This window comes from Telmatherina bonti (genome assembly GCF_933228915.1).
Source record: "Telmatherina bonti genome assembly, chromosome: 18".
Taxonomy (NCBI): Eukaryota; Metazoa; Chordata; class Actinopteri; order Atheriniformes; family Telmatherinidae; genus Telmatherina; species Telmatherina bonti.
Genome location: NC_136616.1, coordinates 20,913,517 through 20,938,595, shown reverse-complemented (window position 1 = coordinate 20,938,595; position 25,079 = coordinate 20,913,517). Strand labels below are relative to the sequence as shown.

Below are 25,079 nucleotides of genomic sequence, written 5' to 3'. Positions count from 1 at the left end.
TGTCCAGGGTGTACCCTGCCTTTCGCCCTAAGACTGCTGGGATAGGCTCCAGCTTCCCCGCAACCCTGAATTGGATTAAGCGGATAGGAAAATGAATGAATGCATGAGAGTGTTTTGATTAATATAAAAGTGAAAAAGATCTAAAATTCCAGAAAGGTTCAACTTTACATTATATCCCTAAATGAAATATTATTCCATTTCCCACTAATGTTTTTTTAATGCACTTTTAGGTCCAAATAGACTAAACATTTTATTTAAGGATATCTTTGGATACCTAATGCTGCCCTATCTGGATGATGAAAGTGTACATTGCAGTTAGAAAGAAAAAAAAAACCTAACATAAGATACTTTGTGATGTTCTGTTATAACCAAAAGCACAATGAAAATGTTATACCTGTACTTTATATTTTTATTTTACAAGAATTCAGTTTAAACTTGGAATAAGCCACCTTAATAAAGTGAAAATACGCATAAGAAGCACTGTTCCTCCCACAGGGATTATTTTCCAGTTGAACAGCAGAGGCGCTGTCCTACCGCACCAGTGGTAGAAACTCGGCGCCTTGAAAAACGTAGAAGAAGAAACGGACCCAAAAGCAGCTGTGGCAACACCAGCAACACATCGGCAGAGGTTGTGTCGTCGTATTCACTAAGACGCAGGGGGCATATTAAAACATTTTCTTGTTCAGGTTTGTTATTTTAATTAGTCATTTATGTTTTGACTGTAGAATTAATAATGTTTTTGTCGTTTTAGAGCGCCTTTTATGGGAGGCCGGCCAAGTTACGAAACGAGCAAACGTCGTTGCGTATCTGCCAACAGTCCTCCGCTTTCATTGTCAAGCTAACCTTCACCGTTTTTCTGTTTGGTAATAGGTCTTTTATTTTGTACATTTGAACGTATTGTTTTTTCTTTCAGAACAAAAATAAGTCATGCTGCTTCGTAAGGTGAGCCAGTCTTCCGCCCTTTGCGGCACCATTCTCAGGATTCCTCCCGTGTTATCTGGGTGAGCAATTCATAACCACAAAAACAGTCTGCTGGTCATTATGGATGCCTTTTAACCCTTTGTTCTTCTATGGAAAACTTAACAATTTCCTTTGACAAACTGTCTTTTTTATTTTAAAAAAAAAAAAAAATATATATATATATTACAGCGGTCAGCGTCAGGCCGGTGCTGTTGTCGCCGTATCCAACGCGCGTCTCTATGCCAGCCAGGCTGCTCAGGTACTTTTCTTTTTAAACTTGAACTTATCATACATTAGAGTACAGTTTGCTTATCTTGAAATGACACTTAGTCTTAGACATTTTGTGCTTGTTTATGTTGGGACAAATGTAGAGTCTCGTATACATAACATTGGAACTCTCTCCTGCTGGAAGTAGGGGAAAGTTCAATGATCACATGATTAAGTTATTAAAGGTGACACTGCAGTTGTCCAGGCAAAAGTTCACAACAAACCAGTCATATGGAAAATGTCATACACAGCCTCACACTTCTGCATGTCTGACTTACTTAAAATATGTTGAAGATCTATTTATGTAATGGTACATTCTTATGTCTGATGTATGACCTTATGGTTAGTCGTGAGACGACCAGATTTGGGACAAATGGATTGAATTTATTACCCCAGTTGGAACAGATTTTTAATGATACAAGAAAGGACGGACATTTTATTTATTATTTAACCCCTGAATTTCTAAGAGGAGTTATTTCCCTCTGGATGTATTTATTTTATTTTCTCTTTTCCTCCCTTTTTTTTTTTTTTTTTTTTTTTTTTTTTTTTTTGTCTTTAATGGAGGTATTTACGAATGAACAAAGTATGAAAGTATTGTTGGTTTAATTTATGAAGGTAAAAGTATACAAATGTAAAGTTGTATTTAGGGGACTATGAATGAGGATGTGTTAGTAAATATGTGGATGTGTGTATGCATGTATGGATGAGTGCATATATGAATATATATGCGTGTGTGTGTGTGTGTGTGTGTGTGTGTGTGTGTACATATGTGTGGATAAGGACATATATACAAGAGTAAATATAGATGTGCAAAATATGTATTAAGTGGACATGCATATCTCTATCTACATACATACAAGTAAGAAGGTGTAGGAGTGAATGTATGAATTTTGTTTATCTATTTACAGTTTTTTTTTTCACCGGATCCTCACAGGTGGGAGTGGGGGAGGTTTATGGAGAGATATAATATGCTATTGTTTATTATCTGCTATGTAATCCTTACTCCATAGGGAAAAAAAAGACTGTTTTATTCCATATGTTTTATAATAATAATGATAGCATTTATGTGTAAATCTGGTATAATGTGCACCTTAATTACACCACCAATAATCTAACTAATTACTGGATAATTTTAAGCAGAAAATTATTTAGTAAAAATGTATTTTACATATATTACATACATACATATACTTAAAGTCACTTTCCAATTTTGCTTACATGCATTGCAACATTTGTACATCACACATCCATTTTTCAAGTTCTGTTTGCTCTTCAATGCCTCCTCTGGTCTTCTCCTAAAAAGTAAACTTGTATACAGTTATGTTAATCCTCTTTGATTTCTCCTCAGGCGGTGCTGGAAAAGCCTGCAGCAGTTGGCGCCGATGCCGCTCCTAAAGCAGAAAAGAAGACTGTTGCTGTTGTACGTTACCGTTTTTCTGTTTCTGAATAATGGATTTTATGTGACTTAATAGTGTTGGTCTGTTTTCGGTTGGTCGTGTTGTTTGGTAAGCAGCATGAAAATGTTTTAATGCTTCATAATGCAGAAGAAATGGCTTCATGCCATTTGGATATGGTGTCATTTCAGTTTGTTAATAGTGTCACGACACCGTTCTGCCACTGTACAGCTACTGACCCGGTCTAGGGCTGGTGCAATGCATATAAGAAAAGTCTGGCCATCAACTGCGTAACAGAGTAAGGGCCTATCTATGGTTCCAATCACTGCTGTGGCAGGTGCCTCTTCGGGCGGTTTGTTTTCGGAATCCCCGCTCGGTACTGGATCTCACCTAGCTGACTCCGGCCAGCTCTGGCACCGTACCTCTGCCGATTTCATAATCAGTGCATTCATTTTGACAAGGACAAAAACAAACAAAAATCCACACGGAGTTTCAGAGGGAGTCCCCGACGTCCACCGCACCTCTCTCCCATTCACACCGGTGCTGCGTTTATCATTTTGATTGCTAAACCCACCTAGCCCCACCCACCACAACATGACAACCAATCTAGCATTGGGGGGTGCCATGACAATAGGTATATATATATATATATATATGTATATATGTATTTTGTTTATAAATCACTCAAGCTGGTTTGCACATCAAAATGTGGACCTTTGGCCTCTTGTAGCAAAACTTTGTCATCTTTTGTTCGGTTTCTTGTCTTTGCAGGAATCAAAATCATTTGCTGTCAACATGTTCAAGGGGCAGATTGCAACATCCCAAGTGTTTCCCTTTCCCAAAGGTATTCCACAAGATTCTTGACAGATTTTGAAAATCTGTCTGAAAAACAGTAAAACTTAAAACTAATTGTTTGTGTTTCAGCTCTGAACGAGGAACAGGAGCAGTTCCTTCAGGAGCTTGTGGGGCCAACCAGCAAATTTTTTGAGGTAACTATAAAGTTCCGAGAATAAAATACTTTTTCATCATAGTTGTAACCCTCTTTGTAACTCTTACTCATTCCTCTTCTTTGTGTTTCGTGTCACTTGGACAGGAAGTGAATGATCCTGTTAAGAATGATGCCTTGGAAAAAGTGGAGGATCACACCATGGAGGGCCTAAAAGAGTTGGGTGCCTTTGGCTTGCAGGTGCCGGCTGACCTGGGTGGCCTTGGCCTCACAAACACGCAGGTACAGCTGCTTCAGGAGACTTTATATCTACATCATAATGGATTGATAAACACTGTCTAACTGCTAACTGAATATAATTGTATATTATAAGAATATATCTCAATATGGTTATCGACATCCTTCCTACAGTATGCCCGGCTGGTTGAGATTGTTGGCAGCCACGATCTGGGTGTTGGCATCACTCTGGGTGCTCACCAGTCAATTGGTTTCAAGGGCATCTTACTTTTTGGAAACAAAGCACAGAAGGAGAAGTACCTGCCCAAGCTCGCCACAGGTTAGAAAACCAGCAATAGGATGTTCATTTTGGTTTACTTTGTATTTTTATGAAAAAAAATGCTAGTTATTGTAGATTTTAATGAACATATTGAAAAGAAGGATCTGCTGTCATTTATGGCAGATGTTTGTGTTTGACTCTGTGTACAATGTGTGTCAATCCAGGTGAAAATATTGCTGCCTTCTGTCTGACTGAGCCAGCCAGTGGCTCCGATGCTGCCTCCATCAAGACCACCGCGGTTCTTTCTCCATGCGGACAGTACTACACCATGAATGGAAGCAAGATCTGGATCAGGTGAGGAAGGCTGCTATATGCACTTTAACCACAAGGGGGCAGCACAGCGCAATGTTATGATAAATGACTACGAGCTGCAGGTGTTTTTCTCTTGTCTTCATTTTTTTCTTAACTTTTTTGTTTTGTTTTTTTTTCTCTCATCAGCAATGGAGGTTTGGCTGAAATCTTCACAGTGTTTGCAAAGACTCCAATGAAGGATCCCAAAACTGGGGAGATGAAGGACAAGATCACAGCTTTCATTGTGGAGAGGAGCTTTGGAGGAGTGACAAAGTGGGCAGACTTTTTCTTTACATTTATCACACACACACACATGTATATCACATATATTTTTCATAACATTAAACTACAACTCATCCTCTCACTCACAGTGGCCCACCAGAGAAGAAAATGGGCATCAAGGCGTCCAACACGGCTGAGGTTTACTTTGAAGATGTTCGTGTGCCAGTTGACTGCGTTCTGGGTGAGGTGGGAGGAGGCTTCAAGGTGGCCATGAACATCCTGAACAATGGCCGCTTTGGCATGGCGGCCGCTCTCTCTGGCACTATGAAAGGTGTCATTGGCAAAGCTGTGAGTACAGCAGGGTGTATATCTTTCAGACATAGTTTAGTTCTTGTATATGCTGTCAGGTTTCCCATCTGCTGCATCGAGCCGTATCTCGTTCATCTGTGTTCCACCCCTTTGTTTCAGTCGTGTATTTGTTGTGGGGAAATTCCCCTGCTTTGAGTTTGCCATGGCCTGTTTTCAGCTGAAGTAAAGCAGCTCAAGATTCAAAACTCTCCCTATGTGTAAACTAAGTAGTAATAGGTAAGCAGTGCCAAAAGTAAAATATTTTAGCACGACTGACCTTTTAAGCTGCTAGTTTTAGTTTTCACCACAACAGAAAACTCAGATTGCTGTGAGTCTGTTGCTGTGTTGGCTAATTTACCCTGTTAAATATAAAACCACGTCAATACCTTTTAGACTTAGAAATTAATGTTTTCAAAATGAAATTTCTCAAGTTTTATATTTAGTTTACTAAAGAGGAAAATATGCAAATTGTGACATTTAAAATATGAAGCCATTCAAAGGACTTTTCCTTTTTAAGCAGGTATAATGTAACACCTATCTTTTTGTTCATTTTGTACAACATAGTTAATCAGATCAATGTGTAATAACCTGTTTGTGCAGTGTAAGATGTTAAAAAAGAACCAGAGGAAATCCCTGCTCTCAGAATGACTGGAAGAGGCACGCACATGTGAAAATCTCCATTCTTGTGTGTTCAGATTAACTAAACAGCTTAACAATTAAAGATCTTGAATAGAGCTAGGCTTCAAATTTAATTAATCCAGTATTTATTCATAAAACTTTGAGATTGATTAAAAAAAGAAAAAAAACATTCTGTTTAATTGGTCTTCTTATTCGTAATAAATGAGCCTACTCAGCAAGATCTTAGCACATACACACACACAACTAGTTTCCAGTTTTGTTTCCGTGCCAAATCAGCATCTCTTGCTCAGAAAATGCATCATTGACATTTTTTCATCCACCAGTGTGGATTACCTTCACCTGTATTAGTGATGTCAACACTCACATACGTACTCTGACATAAACCAGAGGTGGGTGCCCTACTAAGTCACAACAAAAGTAATTTAAAGTTACATTTCTGACAGGTTGATGTTTTGTTTTTAAGTCAAAGCAAGTTTAAAAGATGTATTTTTAGCTGATTTTTAAATTGTGGACCACAGTCCTCATATCTCATGCTGAGAGGAAGGGAGTAAAGGAGTCACTGCTGCCAAGGATCTGTCACCTTTATTTTTCACTCGTGTTTGCTTAAAAACCAGCAGACCCTGATCATGTTATCTCAAGGACCTGCTGGGAAACTACGACATGCGTGCAGACCATAGAAAAAAGATGCACACACACATGGTGATCACGCCTTTGTCAGTGAACAGAATGCATGTCTGAAACAAGTCAACCATCTGAAAATCAGACAAAAATATGAGTTTATTTTTTAACTTTTCCATGGAAGTAAAGATGGAAATTCTCTCGCTTCAGTGAGGAACAGCTGGAGTAGTATCGATCACAGGAGCACACACAACTGAACAAGCTGTATCTACTGTATTTTTAGTCTGTTGTATCACAACATAACATGGATCAAATTTTCTTAGTTTTATTAAAGTCAGCACTTTAATTCTCAAGATCTTTGAGAATATTTAGAGCAACTCCACTGAATGAAATGGTTTAATTAGGACATTTAAAAAGTTGAAAATTTTTTTGTCCTTTAGTTTTGTTTTTTGTTTTTTTTATTGAAGCATTTCTGGCTGTAACTCTGATAAAACAATGTATTGTTACAACCTTTCTGATTTGCTGGCAGATGCGTCATATCAGATCTGATTTCTCCCAGATATCTGAATTTGATCGTCATGGAAATGGGTCCAGTGTTTTTATGAAAATACAGTTGTGCTTATATGTATTCATACCCTTTCATTAAAGAAAAGGCTGAATTTACAACAATCAATCAAATAACTTGAGACTTAAAAAGGGACAATAACTAAAAATTTGCAAAAATATAATTTAGTAATATAAGACACTGTTTTTTCATTTAATTGAGTTGAAGAAAAAAAAACAAACAAACAAAAAATTGGTCCTGGAAAAATTAGAGCACTTTTCTGTTGAACAGTGGGACAAAATACCTGTCAACAGGTGCAGAAGTCTGACTGAGAGGAACAGAAAACACCTGACTGTAGCGGAAACATTAAAGGATTGTTCGACAAAATATTAGTTTATGTATGATGTAGTATGTAATAAATTATCTTATTTGTTTGCATTTTAAAAAAAAATATTTCTCTTGAACCAGAATTAGAAAATAATGTAATGATTTTCATAAGATTTTGATTTACTGTTACTTTAGTCAATTTCAGCTTATTTTACAGGCAGCTGTTTTTTTCCTTCTTTAATGAAAGGGTATGAATAAATATGAGCACAACTGTAGATCTGAGAATTTTTTTAATCAAGAAAAATGGACAAATGGGCATTAAACAGTTAACTATAAACGCGTAAGGAATAGAATTTAATCTAAGTCAAATAGAAATAGGCTGTTGTGAATCAAATCGATACAGGAAACTAGTGATTATACCTATATATCTATATATCTAATCTTGACATAAATGAACACATTTCTTATGCCCTGTCTTTATTCTGCATCTTATGGCATTTTTTTGCACCACTTCCGCACTGTTGAGGCCTCCTTTGACAGCGGCCAGCAATTGCAGCCAACTTCCTCTTCTCTTACAAGTACTAGACAGCAAACATCTCAGGGGAGACAAAAAAAGCTGCAAAGTTCCTGTCTAGGCTTTGAAGAACTGTATCATTTAAATCTTTGTAGACTCTTCATTTGGCATATAATGATAATAGATGGATTATGTTAATGAATTCAGCTCTGATAGTGATGGAGTGCTGCTGTTGCTTTTTACCAGGTGGATCATGCAGCCAACAGAACGCAGTTTGGGAACAAGATCCACACCTACGGAGCCATCCAGGAGAAGATGGCGCGCATGGTTATGCTGCAGTATGTCACAGAGGTCAGACTAGGCAACATGACTGTTATTTACCTGTATCTCTGCTGCTTTCTGCTCTGAGCTGATGAATTTGCTTGTCATCAAGCGGAACAACTCTCTTTTCATTTGTGTTTTATTACCAGCTCACAAGTTTATATGCAGCAAAACACATCCATCATTATTTTCTTATTTATTATAGTTAACTTTTAAAATATGACAAATGTACAAGTTCTTATTTGAGATCATGTAAGTGATGCAACAGTGCAAATGCAGCAGTGTGAATCAGCAAAGTGACGAACGTTCACATCACTTCTTCTCTGTTTGCAGTCGATGGCTTACATGATCAGTGGGAACATGGACTCGGGAGCTGCTGACTTCCAGATTGAAGCTGCCATCAGCAAGATCTTTGCCTCTGTAAGATCTTTTCAGATACATTGTGTTCATTTGGTACATTTGTGCTCCTTCAAGCAGCCCTTCTTTCATAATATTCATGTTCCTTGTTCTGTGGAACACTGAAGAGGAAGTATATTTGTCAAGTCAAATACAGATGTTTTTGTCTCAGCTGCATGTTTGTTTTATTTTATGTTTACAGGAAGCAGCATGGACAGTGACTGACGAGAGTATTCAGGTTATGGGCGGTATGGGTTTCATGAAGGTGAGTGCTTGGTACACATCCTCTCACACACAAAACCACGGTCAAACACAAACAGGCAAGGCGGGACTGTAGAGTTTTGCCATTTTGGTTGCACATGTTTAAAGATTGGTCTAGGGTGAAGGACTTTTGTATCCCTAATTGTCTTGTCTGCATATTCTATGTCAACCCCCCCCCTTACCAAAAGTCTTTTGTAAGTTATGCATAAGTCGGCGCATAACTACATCTGGAGGACAAAAAGAGGCTTTCACCTGCATTTCCATACCAACTCGGCGCTTATCCTCTTTAAAGCTGGGCTCCTTTCTAGATGTAAAATTCTGATTTGATTGAGAAGTCGTCTGCAACAGCTCTTGTTGGGATTTTAATGGCTAAACCAGCTGACTTCGCCAGCAGAGAAAATTAAGATGTTGTGAAGCAGGGCAACAGAAATAGCACAGGCCATCTGAAAGGGGATTTTGCCAGTTCTGAATTGGTATTTCCAGTACTCAATGAGATGATTGCATTAGATGACGTCTTTGTGTCAGACCGACAACTAGAGATTGAAGTGCTACTTGATTTGAAGAGTGAAATGAGGAGCTGTCTGGCATTGCTCCAGTTTCCTCTGTAAAGATTACAAAAAACAACACAACCAACTTAGCAAGCCACCTGCGCTGTAATGTCCTCGGAAGCAGTTTGTGCACACGCGAATGATGTATGTGTAAACTAAGAGAAAGCGCCATTATAGACAGATAGTTGGTGTTCATTGATTGACTTTGGTCCCAAAGCTGTACATTGTGTTGTGTGTTGGTTTGAAATCGCGACTATAGCACGTTAGTTGTCTAGTACGGTGAAGAATGACAGACATTTAAAAAGTTTAACGTTTTTCTGTCCTTAAATTTTGTTTTTTTTGTCTTTTATTGAAGCATTTCTGGGTGGGGTTACAACATTTCAGATTTGTTGGTAGATGCGTCATATCAGATCTGATTTCTCCCAGATATCTAAATTTACACTTAATTGTTACAACATTTCAGATTTGTTGGTAGATCAGATCGGATTTCCCCCAGATTTCTAAATTTCATCATCATGGATCAAATTCAGAGACCAGAATTGTTAAGACTGGAATTAGTAGTAAAATGTGGGACATCATATAATTAGCTCACATGTGAGTAATGCTATAGACTACACTTACTGATTTATGAGCTTTTAATGGTGTCTTATGCAGATTTACAAGAAAAGCTGAATGAGAGTTGAATTTATTTTGCCCCCACCAGAAAACAGGAGCAGCCTCCATAAAATTCATCCTGTGTTTAAGCTGCATCTTCATAAAAAAAAAAAAAAAAAAGAAAAGTCATGGTTGCCAAAACTGCTTATGGGAAAGGCTGCTGTGTTTTTAAGAGAAAAAAAAAGGAAGAAAAAAATCCCAAAAACCTAGAGAATTATGGCTGTTTGAGCATGCATAAACATGGCCTGTAATAAAGCCAAAGAGGAGCTGCCTGTCAGGAAATTCAAGTCAAAGTATATCATTCTGTGTAAAGATTAAAGGTAATTCAGGGAAGGGAAACAGCCTCATGACCCATTTTCAAAGTTTGGAATATTTACTTTCATTCACATTTAAACAAAGCTAGCACTTCCAGTTTGGTTTGAACAAACAACGTATTTCAGTTTAACAAGCTCCAAACAAAGAAACATTTTCCTAAACCTGCTTGAACCCTCACCAATCACCCATATACTTGTCCTGATGCACCCTTAAGGAAATCTGAAAAAAATCCCGTCAGTGCTACATCAAATAAAAATTTACCTGCAGTGCGCTGCATTTCAGAAACCCGATCTGTGTTATTTACATTGCCTGCCTGTGGTGCCGTGTTGTGGTTTATCAGTGTTTGCACATTCAACATAAGCACCATCCAGCTAACCAAGAAGACAAGCTGTATCAATATTAGGACTGTGGGCGGGCCAGAAAAGCAAAACCTTCTTACACGGGATCATTTTTGAGCACAAGTTGCAGCAAAATGTTTTACAAAGACCGATATTGGGACATGATATAAAATATATAATTATCAGAAAAATGTTTGCAAATAGTGGTTAGATATTAACTTTAATGCCATTATACCTCTGCATGAATTATTAAAAATCTGCCCCATTTCTTATGCTTTTCATATGCAGTGTTTTACTCCTACAGACACTTTTCTTTGTCTTTAACATTATTAGACTTTTTATTTAGTTTTTTTTTTTTTTATCTGTTCTATAGAAATAGTTATAAAATTGTATATTGTCATATAACAGAAGTATTCTATAAAACTGATTAGTATTATTTTTTGTCCTGTTTATCACTGAGGTAACGTTGGTAATGTATAAACGAAAGTTTATACTGTATAAACACACAAATTTAGTGGGTATAAACTTTACAAAAGGTGGGTGTCTTTATCACCTAAAGAGTAAAACCCCTGCATCTCATTCTGGTCCTAAAATTTCAGGAAATCACAAACTAGTCTTTGTTCTGAGAAAGAACAATCGGCTCTGTTGGTTCGCAGGCTGATGAACATTGGGGACAGGATGAAGCTGAACAGTTCACGTTGTTCACATGAAACGGATGATATTAGATTTGATAGGAGTTCCAGGGAGTCGATAAGAAATGCTGAAACAGGGGATCTCTTTCTTTGTCTTATCACTCAGTAATCTGGCCACAGTATTTTGAATCACATTTTCAGAAAATTATTTCAACACTTGGCTGAAGTGAAACCACAGCCGAAATGTAAAATCTATGAGAAGGAATAAATAACCATGGGATGGTTGGTGGATCTCAAATGCTTCCCGGCAGTCGGGTTTTCACTTCCACTTCTGTATGTCTCTTTTTAAACATCTTTGTAAACCCTAAAGTCTGAAATGACTAAACTTTTTTTTGTCCCTGTGTGCGTGAGAAACAAGAGAAAGTCAAACAACAAAGTACAGCTTGTATTAACTGGAGAAAGAAATGAGTTTTTCCTTCTAAAGATCCATCAGGCCATAGATGGACTGAAGCAAACGTGATATTTCTGGCCAAGTTTATATTTGCATTCATAGAAAAGTTAAACTCACCCATATTTGTTAACAGCATGTTTATACTTAAGCGTTGCTCCATCAAATAAATCTGCTTAGCAGCGACAACATGATAGATTGGACTGTAAATTCACGTGGCCATTACAAATGCAAGCCGCAGGTTTATTTTTCAGAAGTCACGTGGTGACAGGAACTCGGCTTATCAGTGTGAAGTGTCCCATTGTTGCAACATGCAAGACTGAAACCAGACTGTTTTTTTTTTTCTGTTGAGGTTTGAAAAAAAAAAGGTTAATAGGAACCGAGATGTAGGGCTGAAGATATGGGGGTGAAGAAGTTCTGTAAACATAACAAGATCCTTTGCTTAAAATAAATTAGATACTGCAACAGGTGGGGGTGTGAGGAAATGTCACTGTGACATGTTGCTAATAGAGTGGAAGTAGAGCAGGTGTGTGTAGGTGTTTTCTGACAGAAACTGCAGAGGACGAGGTGAAGACGAAGGGTTTACTCTGCACTTGCACAAATGTGGATAAAAAGTGAAGTAAACAAATGTCTAGTCTGAACAGCAGTGAGTTTATTCATAACATGCCATCTCTTTATGTTTATGAAAACTTGCTGAAATGATTTATGTACAAAAAAAAAAAAAATAGGAATAAAGCACCTCTGCAACCGTTTAATTTTGCTCACAGTGTTCATTTTGACTCAGGGTTTCACTTCAGCTTAGAAACAAAGTGAGAATGAAGCCTCTGCATTTTCATTGCTGTGCCCATTTAGAACAGACGCAAATGTACAGAAATCAGAGGTGTTCAAATAAAGTGAACATCTCTGTTCTTCTTCACACCTGGTGCTTTTATTGCCTTATTCAATGTCTAATGTCTTGTATGTCTAAGTAGCAGAGTTAGCAGCTTTAATGCTGCCAATATACTAAAGCAAACGTATCCGGAAACTAGAACTGACATCAAGAGTGTTAATAAAGTTAAATAAAATCTATAAAAACACGTTGTTGATAGCTTAGCATTTTTGTGAGTAAAGGTTTGGTTCTGTGTGACTATTGATGGTTCATTGTTCTCTAAAATAGGATCAATTTTCCATTATTATGTTTCTGCAGGACTGTGGAGTGGAGCGAGTGATGAGGGATCTGAGAATTTTCCGAATCTTTGAGGGTACAAATGACATCCTGAGGCTCTTCGTGGCTCTCAACGGCTTCCAGGTACCACAAGTCGTCTTTTATTTAAATTTTTTTGTCAGATCACAAAGTGCATGTGCGAAAAAAGTAAAGGGGAAGTTTCTGGTTTTTTTTTTAACGTTTGCTCTTCCTGTATGCTCATCAAGACACTCTAACATGTTGTAGTTTTCAAAACGTGAGATGCACACACACACAACTTCCTCGCTGACATAAAGGATCTCTTTTTAGCACATATTTTAGCACCAAATGAATCAGACTGTCCCTGTGTGCCACATAGAAGAAATAAAAGTTTTTTTTCATTAGTTTGCAACTTGTTACTTAAACCCCATGTTAAAATTGTGCAAATAAAGAAAGCCAAACAAAATACAAGCTGCTTTTGTCATTGAAAACCATTCAGTCTGTAGACTTAGTATTATTTCCTCTCTGCTTCCTCCCAGAATGCTGGGAACCACCTGAAGAGCTTACAGAAAGCTCTGAAGAACCCCATCGGCAACGCTGGGCTGCTCGCAGGAGAGATCACAAAAAGAGCCAAAAGGTTACAGAACCCTGCTTTTGTTTGTGTTTACTGTTGTCTGAGAAGCAGGAAGTGCAACACTTGATGGTGGGAGACGGGGATGCCCCCAAACACAACACATGCACTTTGTTGTCAGTTCCCTTTGGTTAAACTTTTTTTTTTTTTTTTTTTAAGTCTGTTTTATACAACTGAGCTTCATTTATACCGTTAGGGTGTTGATGTGGTACAGGTTACATTCATGAATGAATGAAAAATACTTAATTAATAATAGTGAAATTATCAAATTTCCCTTATCTACTTATTTTATCGTCATTGTCGTTGTTATAATTACCAAGAAAACAAGCAATATCTCCAGTAATTAAAATGCAATGATAAAAATGATTTTTTTTTTTTTTTTTTTTTTTTTAAGAGCAGAAACAGTTTGAAAGAGTTTGTCAATATTTGGTGTGGTCTCCTTGGTTCTCCAGCACAGTCTCGGTAGAAAAGTTTTCCCGTCATCTCTTTGTATAGTCTTCCTAAATATTTTTCCAGACTTCTCGTAAAACATTCCACAGCTCTTCCAAAGCCAAACAATGTCTAACTGCACAGTATCACATCGGCTGAGCAGATCTGCTGGAGACATGGAGTAAATAATGCTGTCGGTTGTTGCATTTTGTCCACATGTGGATGCACAGTGTTGATGTGACACTCTTCTTCTCCTGCTTTTGCAGAAAGGCAGGTCTGAGCACAGGTCTGACCCTGCAGGGAAGTATTCATCCTGAGTTGGCACACAGTGGTGACCTGGTATGTTCATTCCTGCATCTTGTTATAACATCAGTGCAGATTGTGTGTGTGTGAAAACCTTCTTTGTTCTGATCTTGTTGGTATTTATTTCAGGGACTTTCCTAAATCTTTTTTTTTTTTTTTGCATATATGGAATTGCTCATTTTTGCTGCTGATTCACAAACAGGTTATTTTATTATTTTCTAGACAGTAAAAGCCATCGAGGAGTTTGGGGCTGTTATTGAGGAGCTGTTGGTCAAACATGGGAAGAAGATAATTGGTGAGTGTGACACAGTGTGTGTGCTTTCATCTAAAAACTTTGAGAGATGTTGCACAGTTGGTACCTGGCTGTCTGCTAATTCATCGCCATGGTTTCAGAAATGTATGATTTCAAGTTCAATCTCAAATAAAGACGCCGTATGTCCCTGGAATTACTGTGATGTTCAACAATAATCAACAGATCTTTATGTGACACTTGATCACTTTAAGTGCTCTAAGAGTCAACAACTGTTTTTTCTAGATGAGCAGTTCGTTCTGAAGAGAGTTGCAGACTGTGCCATTGACCTCTACGCCATGGTGGTTGTCCTGTCAAGGTAGGTTTTCTGCTTCAGTTTAGCAGTTTTTTTCTTTCCTCTTTCTCTGCTGCTTTGTTTTTGCACATCAAACTCCTACACAGCCTAAATGAAGGTGTCTTGGTTTTGTTTTTTCCACTGTGTGCAGAGCTTCTCGCTCTCTGAGTCAGGGCCAGCCATCAGCTCAGCATGAGAAGATGCTTTGTGAGACGTGGTGCATGGAGGTAAGATCGTCTCCAAAACCACAAACATCCAATATCAACATGCATTTAGACACTGTGCAGTGAATATGCAGATTTAACATTATTAGTTTGCCCATGTTTTCCAGCATTTGTGGTTCAACTTCCAGTTTACAAACTTATTTTTTATACTTACTATCCCAATGTTGTTAAGAATATAATAGGATATGTAAGTCATTGTTGCTCTGCAAAGAGATGGGAAGGTGGAGGTTTTTAGTTCTGTTATTTAAACGGGACTGAATTTGTTTGCATAAAACAAAAACATTGTTTTATTTTGGGGTTGTTTTTTTTTTTTGTTTTTTTTTGTTTTTTAAATCAACGCGGCAAAAAGTTGCTTATTTGACAAGCCTGTAGAAGGAAGTTGTAGGTAGTCTGAAACCCACATTATTACTGATGAATCTAGAGGGAAACGTGGGGGAAGATGACAGACAACACAGTCAAATTATATTCGTGTCGTAATATTGTCTGTTTTCAGATTTTTAATTAAAAAAATTAACGAAGATAAAAAAAATATATATATATAGTTAGAGATTTAAAAAGTGGGCATCTCAGGCCAATTTTATACTAGTTGGAAAATTTAATCCTAAAAGACTATCAAACTATTCATTTTTATTATGTTTAATGCAGTTAATCAGTTAAATGTTATTGACTGGGACAGGACTGGTTAATATTTACTAGTTCAATTTGAAAAAAATAAAACTTTAAGAACTTTGTGATTAGAAATGTATTATTTAAGGATAATATGCATTTAGGAAAATCTGTTCATCTTCTGCATTTGGACAACTTGACGTGTATCACCGAACCATGACTGACTTTATTATCAGAAAAAGAAAAAAAAAAACTTGAATAAAATTGTTGTTACATGTTTTCCAAAACTAAATTATCCCCGTGAGAAGAGAGCAGAGTTGTATCACAAGATTTTACCACAGTTTTTATCTACTGAGTTGCTTCCTTACCTCCTTTTTTTCTTCAGGATTGAATATAGTTTAAAAGAAAGCGTCCTCACACCAGTTTCATGAATTTCATATACGACATCCTATTTCAAGTTTGAATCAGCCCCTGATGCAAATGCATGCATGCCATGCCGGAAATGCATTTTGCATAATCAATAAATGATTTCCGCTTTTAACTTCTCAGACAGTTTACCACATTCATCTGTGTTTTCTAACGAACTCCGTCTCATTCTGTCATTCCTCAGGCACATGACAGGGTGATCCGCGACATCAAGGTTCTGCGTTCTGGTCAGTCCAAGCAGCTCTTCAACAACATGCGGGCCATTTCTGCTGCCGTGGTGGAGAAGGGAGGCGTGGTCGCTCCGCATCCTTTGGGTTTCTAAGCGGCTGTCAAACATGGATGTCTGTATTTAATTGATTTTCTTTGTAGTTTTTTCACATTTACAGATCGCAGACCGGGTTGTTTAAATAAGACGATATTACTGGCATCTTTGGCTCATGATCATCTGTACCCTGTTTATCTGTCCTGCATTATAAAGTTTATAGGTAATGAGATGCAGCTACAATTTGTGCCCGAATTATATTTTTTTTAACTTCCTAAATCACATTTTAGCTCTTCTTTTCTGTATTTATCTAAGTTGCATCTTGGTTTTTCTATCACTTACATATTCTTTGTTCTTTCGGAGCCAGAAGTTTCAGACGTTTGAGCCAAAGTCTGAATCTTCTAGAGGAAAAAAGATTTATATCATTTGGTGAGAAAATCCAAGCCTGCATTCAGTCCTGCTGCCTGCATCTGAAGCTGCTCGCAGCTTAAAGTACATGTGGAGCTTGTCAATGGACCAGTCGCCTTTTAACTTCGACTTCATGACTGTAGCTGATTGATCTGATCTGTTCAGTCGTCTGAAATGTGAAGTCACGCTGTTGTTTTTGTTGTTGTAACATAATTTCAACATAATCAATGCAACTTTGAAAGGGGAAGCCAGTAAATGGGGAGGTTGTCTGTTTAATTTATGCACAAAGGTATTTGAACGTACTTTCTTTTTCCTTTATCATTTGTACACTTGCCTACATGGTGTTCAAATGACATTAACGGTGCGATTATATTTATCTTTTTAAAAATGTGTATTTAAATGCCTTTCTGCTTGTTAAGCTAACAGACACACATGTCGGGATGAATACGCTTGCCTTATAAACTTCTCCACAGATGCCGTTTGAACCTTCTGTGCTGTGAAAACTCAGTTTTCTCAGAAAATGTCAATATCTCATTTATTTCTCTGGTTCAAATGTTTATTTCCTCTGCCAAAAGTTGCAACCATTAGGTGTAAATTAAGAATACTACCATGTCTGCATAGCATATAGAGGCACTTATTTCTTAGAGATTAAACCTTTTGCTGTGCCGTCTTCATCTGTGTAAATATGACATAAAAGTTTAAGCATTAAACCTAAAACTAAGATTGCATTGCTTCAAAGAGTTCAAGGGGTATTTACTGTGGTCACATTTTCCACTTTTAAAATGCAACGTTTGGATTAGGCATCAATTAATCTGTATGTCCATGAGATATCTGCCTCAGCGAGCACTTGTGAACCTGTAAGTTAAATTTATTTGTACTGCAATAACCATCAATAAACATACCTCTGTTTGGCTTTGGCCTGAGTATGTTCTGCCTCTGAAAATTTATTTTCTTCTTTTAATGTCACAACATGTTTATGCTCACGTATGTGTTTATCTCTAGGTTTGGACCATACCATATGGTACTTTGCCTTGACTTCATCCTGGTTAAAGGCATATTATGAAGATAATGTTTAAATTTATTTTTTATTTTTTTAATTGATCACATAAATAAAAACATTTGATCTAAACTGTTAATGTAGCTTTCACACACATTTCTCACCATTTGAAATATTAACATCACCTACTTTGCTAACAAACTTCCCATTTCTGCTGTATTCAGTACAGCCTAAAAGCTTTGGTTTCACTTGTGCAGCCCAACTCTTCCAAAGCGATCATCTTGCAAGAAACTTCCAGTAAGTTGTCGCCAAATTTCTTCTTGTGCATTCAGGTCCTGCTATGAAATACAAACAAGAACCACCTGCTCGTGGCGTACATACTGTGTTAATGTGTGTTAATTCAGTGGGTGCAAGACTGAAGAGAAAAGGCCTGCGGTTAGCATGTTCAGAAATCCCCAGGCGTTTGGTGGCGCCTGGCTGAAACCCAACTGCCAAGCTCAGCAGCCATACTAGCTGTTTGTGGTTAACACAGAAAAGTGGAGTGTGAAGCAAAAGACTCGTTTGAGTCTTAAAAGCTGGAAAGCTGCACCTGAATAATGGAAATATTTATTCAGATGGTTTCCAAGCGTTAACCAGATCACTGTAGCCTATATGTATTGTAGATGGGCATTTGTTTTCCTGCTCAATTTAAATTTAAATGCTTGATTTGTTTTCAGGTTACAATAAAACAGGAAAATCTGCCTCTTTTTAAGCTGTTATTTATAGAATATATAACATAGTGGCCACCTATAAGGAGAGAGATAAAATACAGTTCATTTGGACAGATGAGCTATTTCACTCACCTTTGACCTGCTTTTCACTGTTAACTAGCTTGATTTGCTTAAATATTCTGTACTAAAATACCAGACAATGTATTTCTGTAGTCAGAAGCAGTAAAGCTGATATTCAAAACAGAAAATGATTAAATGTGAAGAGTTAAAATGTTAAATGAAGATTCATTCTTATTCCTCTTTATGCTAAGCTAATGCCCCCCTTGGATCCTGCTAGGCTTCTTAAAGATATGCTCAAATTCTATTTAATGTATAATCTATTTTGTTTGGTACTGGACCTGAACTTCATTCTTAAAGGTGGCCAATGGAGTGTGGACACAAAATGCATGTTTTTCTTATGGCATTTCTTTTAGAATGAACTTTGACTACAAGTTAACAAAGAAAGGGAGCACTGAGACATTCTCATGTCCACAGAATCTGGGACATAACTTTATCCTGTTGTTTTCCACAGAGCCAACATCATCAAAGTACGTCAAGAATACGGGAGTGAAGAGGATGGAAAGTCTTGCTGTGAGTCCAGACCTCAACCCAACTAAGCGTGGGATCAGCTTCAGTCTCGGTTTATAATTACACAAAATCTCTTAAGTGTTATTACAGTATATACCTGTAGGTAAATATCACCGCAGTTCACTGTTATAAGATCATCCTTCCCAATTTCATGCCCTTGAGATTCTTAATAAATTCTTTAGACTCTCATCCCCTTCCTTTTGTACATTTGTCCTGTAGGAGAGGAACTGGAATGGGCAGATTTGCATTGTGGTTTTTGTTGTTGCCTACAGAGTTTCTTCAAAGATCATGCTGTGTCACGGCAATTAAATAACCAGCACGAGATAGAAACTGACCAGCTACGTTCAGTCATACTGTATGTATCAGAGTAACCATCACAATCACACAGTTTGACTATCATTAAGTCCAGGTGAGGAGTGGGATGCCATTGCACTGCAAAATGCGAACATCAGGATGAGGAGGTACCAGGCTGGCTGCATGGACCTTCTACGCCCTGACAGTGTAAAATATTTGTTACTTATAACAAACAACCTAAGAGTTAATATTAGTTGGTATTAAGGAGGAGATTTGATAAACGAAACACGAATTTACTTTTTTTTTTAATTTATGCTGCGAGGAAACTTATCCAGTTAATCACTAACAACCACCTGTTAGGATTTTTTTTAAATGAGACCCTGAAGTAGGAAAAAGTTCCATCTAACACTTATAATATCGTTATACAGGTCTGTTATTAAGAAAGATCATTTTTCTAATACATTTTTTTAAAAAACTTTCATTCATTTATTTGTGTATCTGGCTTTTTGCAAAACTGTTCAGTTACAAAATGTAGATTAAAAAAAAACACATGAATGTCTCCTTAACTGCAGCAGATGATCCATTCTTTCTTGTTTTATGCTTTTCTTTTTCTTTTTTTTTTTTTTTACTGTTCCAGGCTTTTTTTGCTGGTGGTGTCAGCTTCCCAGCTTTGTAATATGTGTATTCTACACATTTGCATGTTATTAGATTTCCAAAGCAATCGTCTGTTATTAGTTGCCAAACTGCCAACCTATGCGACTGAGGCACAGCCTTCGCAGGAAATTTCCTCATATGTATGCTGTTTCCTCTGCAGATGCTGGAATAAGAACGTCAACAACTTTAAGCTTTCAATTTTTTAATATCGACTGTATGAATAACACAAAAGCAACATCCAGCGGACAGTATATTGAGGCACATCCTCCATCTCAGTGATTAAAATCCTCAAAGACACAAGACTTCAGAGGAGCTGGACCGTCAACTGAATGTTTCTCGATGTAAATCCTTGGACCAGCCGAGGAAGTCTGTAACAAAAGAACTTTTTGATCTGATGACTGAACATTTCCTCTGTCAATTTACCAGATGAGAGGTCGAAAACAGACCAAAGCATAAACATGCTGGTGTCGCGTGTAGCTGCCCCTCTGGGCCAACCTGTTGAGTCGGGATGAAAACGGTCTTCCCCTTTGTCCCTTTTGGCCCTGAGATGAAAACACCATCAGCTCAGTGAGGTGTTACAGGTAAAATCCTGACATTGATTTACTTTTTTTTTTTTCCGCATCAGGCAGCGTCTCTTGTTATTTGGCAAGTGTGTGAATCATATGAGGAACTTGTGACTGGCATCGGGTCGGTTTCTTTCTCTTCCTCCTCCTCTTGGGCTTGTTGGATCTCTGCGGAGATGATTGTCTGCGCTGTCAGCGTTCGTTCTCTAGGGGGAAAAAAAAGAGGGTTTGAGCTCATTTGCCTTTTTTTTTTTTTTTTTTTAAAGTGTATTTTGTGGTCACTGATACCTCCAGAGCATTTGAAAGTGTTGCAGGGGGGGAAACTTAATAACAGTCATGTTGAAACATGAAACAATTTCTAGCAATCGTCATCTGTGTATCACTTTACTGTTAAATTTTAATAGGTGCAGTTTCGTTTTGCTTTAAATAAACTACACTAAATGGTAAAGTGATATAGTGACATCGGTCTCTGGATGTTTCTCAAACAGTACATCAAACAATAGTAGACACTCCTGCCTCAGAGAAGATCAATACTTCCATCACCTTCATGATCTTTAATGTGTACGGTTTAGTCATCTGCATTGTGAACATAGAGTTGTATTAACTCTGCATGTGAACCATTAATCACAAATGTCTTGTGACTTAACTGTGTTTATTTTAAAAGAGGAGAACTCGGTTAATATTTTTCCACTGAACATTTTCCCATAAAAGTCGGTTCCCATACATCTGCCTCTTGGGAAAAAAAAAAAAAAAAAAAGTTGCATCACTGGATGAAAGCAATGCACACAGTTTATTTAATTATTTAAAAATAATCATTTGAAACTTCTGCTTTAAATATTTATTTGCTACATAATTTATTGCAAATTTTGTATTATATATTATCCTAAAAGCATTTGAGAGAAGCTAAATCTGTGGAAAGTAAAAGACTGGCAGCCCTGCATCTAAAACAGACATGGTTATGTGGTGGAAACCATTGCGTGGGCTGAGGAAACAGTCACAAAATCAAAGTGAGTGAAAACTGCAGTCACTTAATGCAGGTTAACTCTTCAATGCAACGGTCAAGGTCAAGATTATATAGCAGATTTGCGAATTATGCTGCCCAAAGTGCTTTGCAAACTGAAATGCAACTAAAATAAATACAGAACCAAACTATCAAGAGAGATTATTGTCATCTTCGGTCACAAATTCATGGCTGCATTCAGTTTCTATGTTGGAACAAACTCCCAGAAAACCTCAGATCAGCTGAAACACTCCGTTAAATCCAGGTCACAGACCCTCCTGTTGTCAGCTGCATGTGAAGAGCTTTTATTTAAAAGCCCAAACCTGCAGTTTATTTCAAGCTTGTATCCTTAAACTTCATGTTCTTAATATTATTTTCTTTCCATTCTCTTATTTTCAATGTTAAATTATTCTTCTTATTTTCTCACATTATAATGTCTCTGCAAAGCACTTTGATTTGCCCTGTCATTGAATTGTGCAACAAACAAACTTGTCTTTCCTTTTTCTAGCATGGACTGAGCTGAAGTGGAACACTGTCCTCTGGTTTGTCTAAATTCTCTCTCAAAGTTATATTTGGCATCCTGTATGCTGCATGAGAAACTTGCATAACTATGAAGGCAACATTAATGCTGAAAGATAGATGTGAGTTTTACAAGCTGCCACTCAGATGATGCCTGAGAAGATCTTTGGTATTTCAGCATCACTAAATGACTTTTACGTCTATATGACAAGCACTATGAAATGGGGAAAACATGACAAATTTGACCCTGAACTTCTAAAGATCAGACATTCAACTTAAAGAAAAGATAAAAAAACGGAAGCTGAGCTGCTCAACTTTGTTAGTTTTCAAAGGACTAGATTATGCAACATGATGATAAACTATAGCACCGCCCAAAACCTTCTGAATTTTTTTTGGAGATTAACTTGTTTTTTTTTGTTGTTGTTTTTTTTAAAAATACACTTTTTGTCTCAGAATTTTATACATAATATAGTCTTTTAGGCGTTTCCGGAACACATTTCTAGATAAGTCTTCTCTTATCAGTCACCAGCTTTGGTGGTCACTTTAAACTTAATTAGAAATGTCATGTTAACTCCATGATTTCCAGATTTCTTCACTGTCGGCATCACCGCAGAATCAATGACTCAGTCTCATATTTTACAAAGTGGAAGAAGATCACACTAAGATGCCACTTGACCAACACACGTGTCAAAACTTGGATTAAAACAAAATGAGAAACTCAAACATGACGCGTAACTTGACCAAACGGACAGTATGGTTTTTACCTTGCTATGTGTTGCGTATGGGGCCAGTTGGCTCGAACAGTCCAGCCGAGGAGGGCCTTCAAGTACCGTGAGCAGCAAGGGAACCTGTGATTTAGCTGTTCCAGTAGTTCCTCTTTACGCAAACCGTAAACTACTGGCGCAATACACTGCGCCACGCTGAAGAAAGCAAAAACAACCACTGCTGACAGCTCTTTGGTCTCTTGGCGAATTAACTCCTTTTTGCTCAGAATAGTCAGTACAAAGATGACAAAGTTGGGGAGGATGTAAACAGCCAGCTGGGTGCCATGTAGCGCGATCGTCCTACACCCGGCCCGGTTGCGCCGGTTCAGCACTCCCAACCTGCGCCCCTCCATTAGTATCCTCACATAGCTGTACAATATGAGCAACGAGCACACGCCTATGAAGACAACTTTCTGCAGCTCGCCTCTCTTTAGCTGCTCCCTGCCACACTCCCCGTTATATTCCAGAGGGTCCGGCTGGAGGAACAAACTAAGCGGAATCACCAAAGCCACCAGCCATGTGAGCGCACCCAGCAGCCAAGGCCAGTGAGCTGCTGCGCAGGCGGAGGTGTAGCGCATCGGGTGGCACACGGCGCAGAACCGGTCCAAAGCCATAGCTGTGAGAGTCAGCAGGATGTTGGAGGCGCTGCTGATCAGGACGGTGATCATGGCCAGGCACGCGGAGCGGCTCGGCTGCGCGCTCAGGTGGATCTGGTAGTAGAAGATGCTGCTCATGCCCAGGTGGATGAGAGCGGACACCAGCAGGTGGAAGACCAGCACGAAGCGCGCGTGTCTGCGCAGTTTCTTCTCGCATACTATGGTCCAGTTGATTATGAGGTTGAAGAAAAGCAGCACCGAGAAGGACACGGTGGACACGTAAAAGCGCACACAGTGGTAGTCCAGGACCTCTGTGGTGTTGTTAAATGACATGGTTCCTCAGCTGGGCTTGCTTGGATTTATATGATGATGATGAAGATAACAGCAGTGGAGCTGATGGGAGAGAAAAGTCTATCCGCCGCATGATCCTCTCTGTCTGCTTCCTGACTGAAGACTGACTCTAACTTTGCTCTGTTCGTCTTTCCTGTCTCTGTCTTTTCTTCTCTCTCTCGGTCACGCGCGCGCCTTTTGTCACGTCTGACTTTGGATGAGAGATCTCCCTGACATGACGCTTTTCATATAAAGCATCACAGATCAATTCCTAACCCAAATATTTTCATACGGGGTTTTCTTCATTTTAACCCCAACATTTACTCCCTCCTGTAAAAAGATGTGGAGTTTTTTTTTGTTGTTGTTTTTTTTAAAACTCCGTTTGAAGTGTAAAACTACAACTGGTCCTCACAAAGATATAGCAACAGCTTACAGTCACAACCCACTCAATGTTCTGCCACTTCAGCAAGTTTCTACAATTCTGCATGAACACAACCTAGAGTATCTTCAGAGTTAAGGAAAAGGGAGGAGAAAAATGTCAAATTAGTAAATAAATAATAATAAACCATCAAAATGAAAAAAAAAATCAGTTATGTCTTATATGTGTGTAGCAAGTGTTTGGATCTTTTCTTTAACAACAGACTAAATATTGTGGTTATTGTGGTGTGCAGCAGCTTCTGTTTTGAGGTATTCACACATTTCTTAAAACAAACATGCTTATTGTATATGATACGGCAATTAATATTTGTCCTTCCCAATACATTAACTGTGCTCCTCTTATTTGGCTGGATGACTCTGTCTTTTGTTGTCTTGCTGCATAACTGCCTTGTCTGGTATTAATTAGTAGATCAAATCCGAAAGCTTTATTTCAGAACAGTATGCAATTTATACAACCTGTTCTGGAAAAGTTTAGAGAGGAAAACTGGAGCATGTCTTTGATGGTCTTGACACACTCAGAGCTTGTTGTGGTCAGAAAGGTTTGATATAAATTCACTCAAGCTCACAAGATACCAACACCAGCATATGGTATCTTGGGAGTTGTGGCTTGGGGACAACTGAGTTGAGGGGTTCTTGGCTGCAAAATGCTTCCATAGGGGCTACAATGCTGAAAAAAGTTTGCGTACTACTGGGTCGGGTGATGCTACATCATGATAAAGAACAGTATAGGCTGTAGAACATACACGCCATTCATCCTTGTCTATCATGTGCACTATTTAGTGTACCAGTAGATTTAGGAATACTAACGAGCCAACATGAAATGCCCCATTGAGAAGTTACCATGGCATGATTTTTGGCCTCACAGACCATGTTCCTGGAGGGATCTGTTGGTTGATCACTGTAGAAATAAACACAGTTTGCCTTTTCCAGTCTGATGAGTATAAGTTCAAGTCAGTATGAGGTCATCAGAATTGATTTTTTTTTTTTTTTCCAAATTAAAGCTAATTTGAACA

The 25,079-nt window shown here is 38.0% G+C and overlaps 2 protein-coding genes across 2 annotated transcripts; one reads left to right on the top strand and one right to left on the bottom strand.

Annotated features, from left to right (window-relative positions):
- Window positions 1-551: 551 nt before the first annotated feature.
- acadvl (acyl-CoA dehydrogenase very long chain) lies at window positions 552-17,498 on the top strand. Its single transcript, XM_079257718.1, has 21 exons — window positions 552-686; window positions 914-1,001; window positions 1,150-1,219; window positions 2,576-2,647; window positions 3,393-3,465; window positions 3,546-3,610; window positions 3,715-3,849; window positions 3,979-4,123; window positions 4,288-4,417; window positions 4,562-4,687; window positions 4,786-4,984; window positions 7,873-7,977; window positions 8,281-8,367; window positions 8,546-8,608; window positions 12,726-12,827; window positions 13,241-13,338; window positions 14,028-14,100; window positions 14,287-14,359; window positions 14,600-14,672; window positions 14,800-14,875; window positions 16,089-17,498. Exons 2-21 carry the CDS (start codon window positions 928-930, stop codon window positions 16,224-16,226), a joined length of 1,977 nt encoding a protein of 658 aa, XP_079113844.1. The 5' UTR covers window positions 552-686; window positions 914-927; the 3' UTR covers window positions 16,227-17,498.
- Window positions 17,499-20,470: 2,972 nt separating this feature from the next.
- Window positions 20,471-23,631, bottom strand: LOC306769055 (uncharacterized protein; the record flags this gene model as incomplete). Its single annotated transcript, XM_079257558.1, has 2 exons — window positions 20,471-20,625; window positions 22,703-23,631. The coding sequence occupies 2 exons, from the start codon at window positions 23,629-23,631 to the stop codon at window positions 20,478-20,480; spliced, it is 1,077 nt and encodes a 358-aa protein (XP_079113684.1). The 3' UTR covers window positions 20,471-20,477.
- Window positions 23,632-25,079: the final 1,448 nt, after the last annotated feature.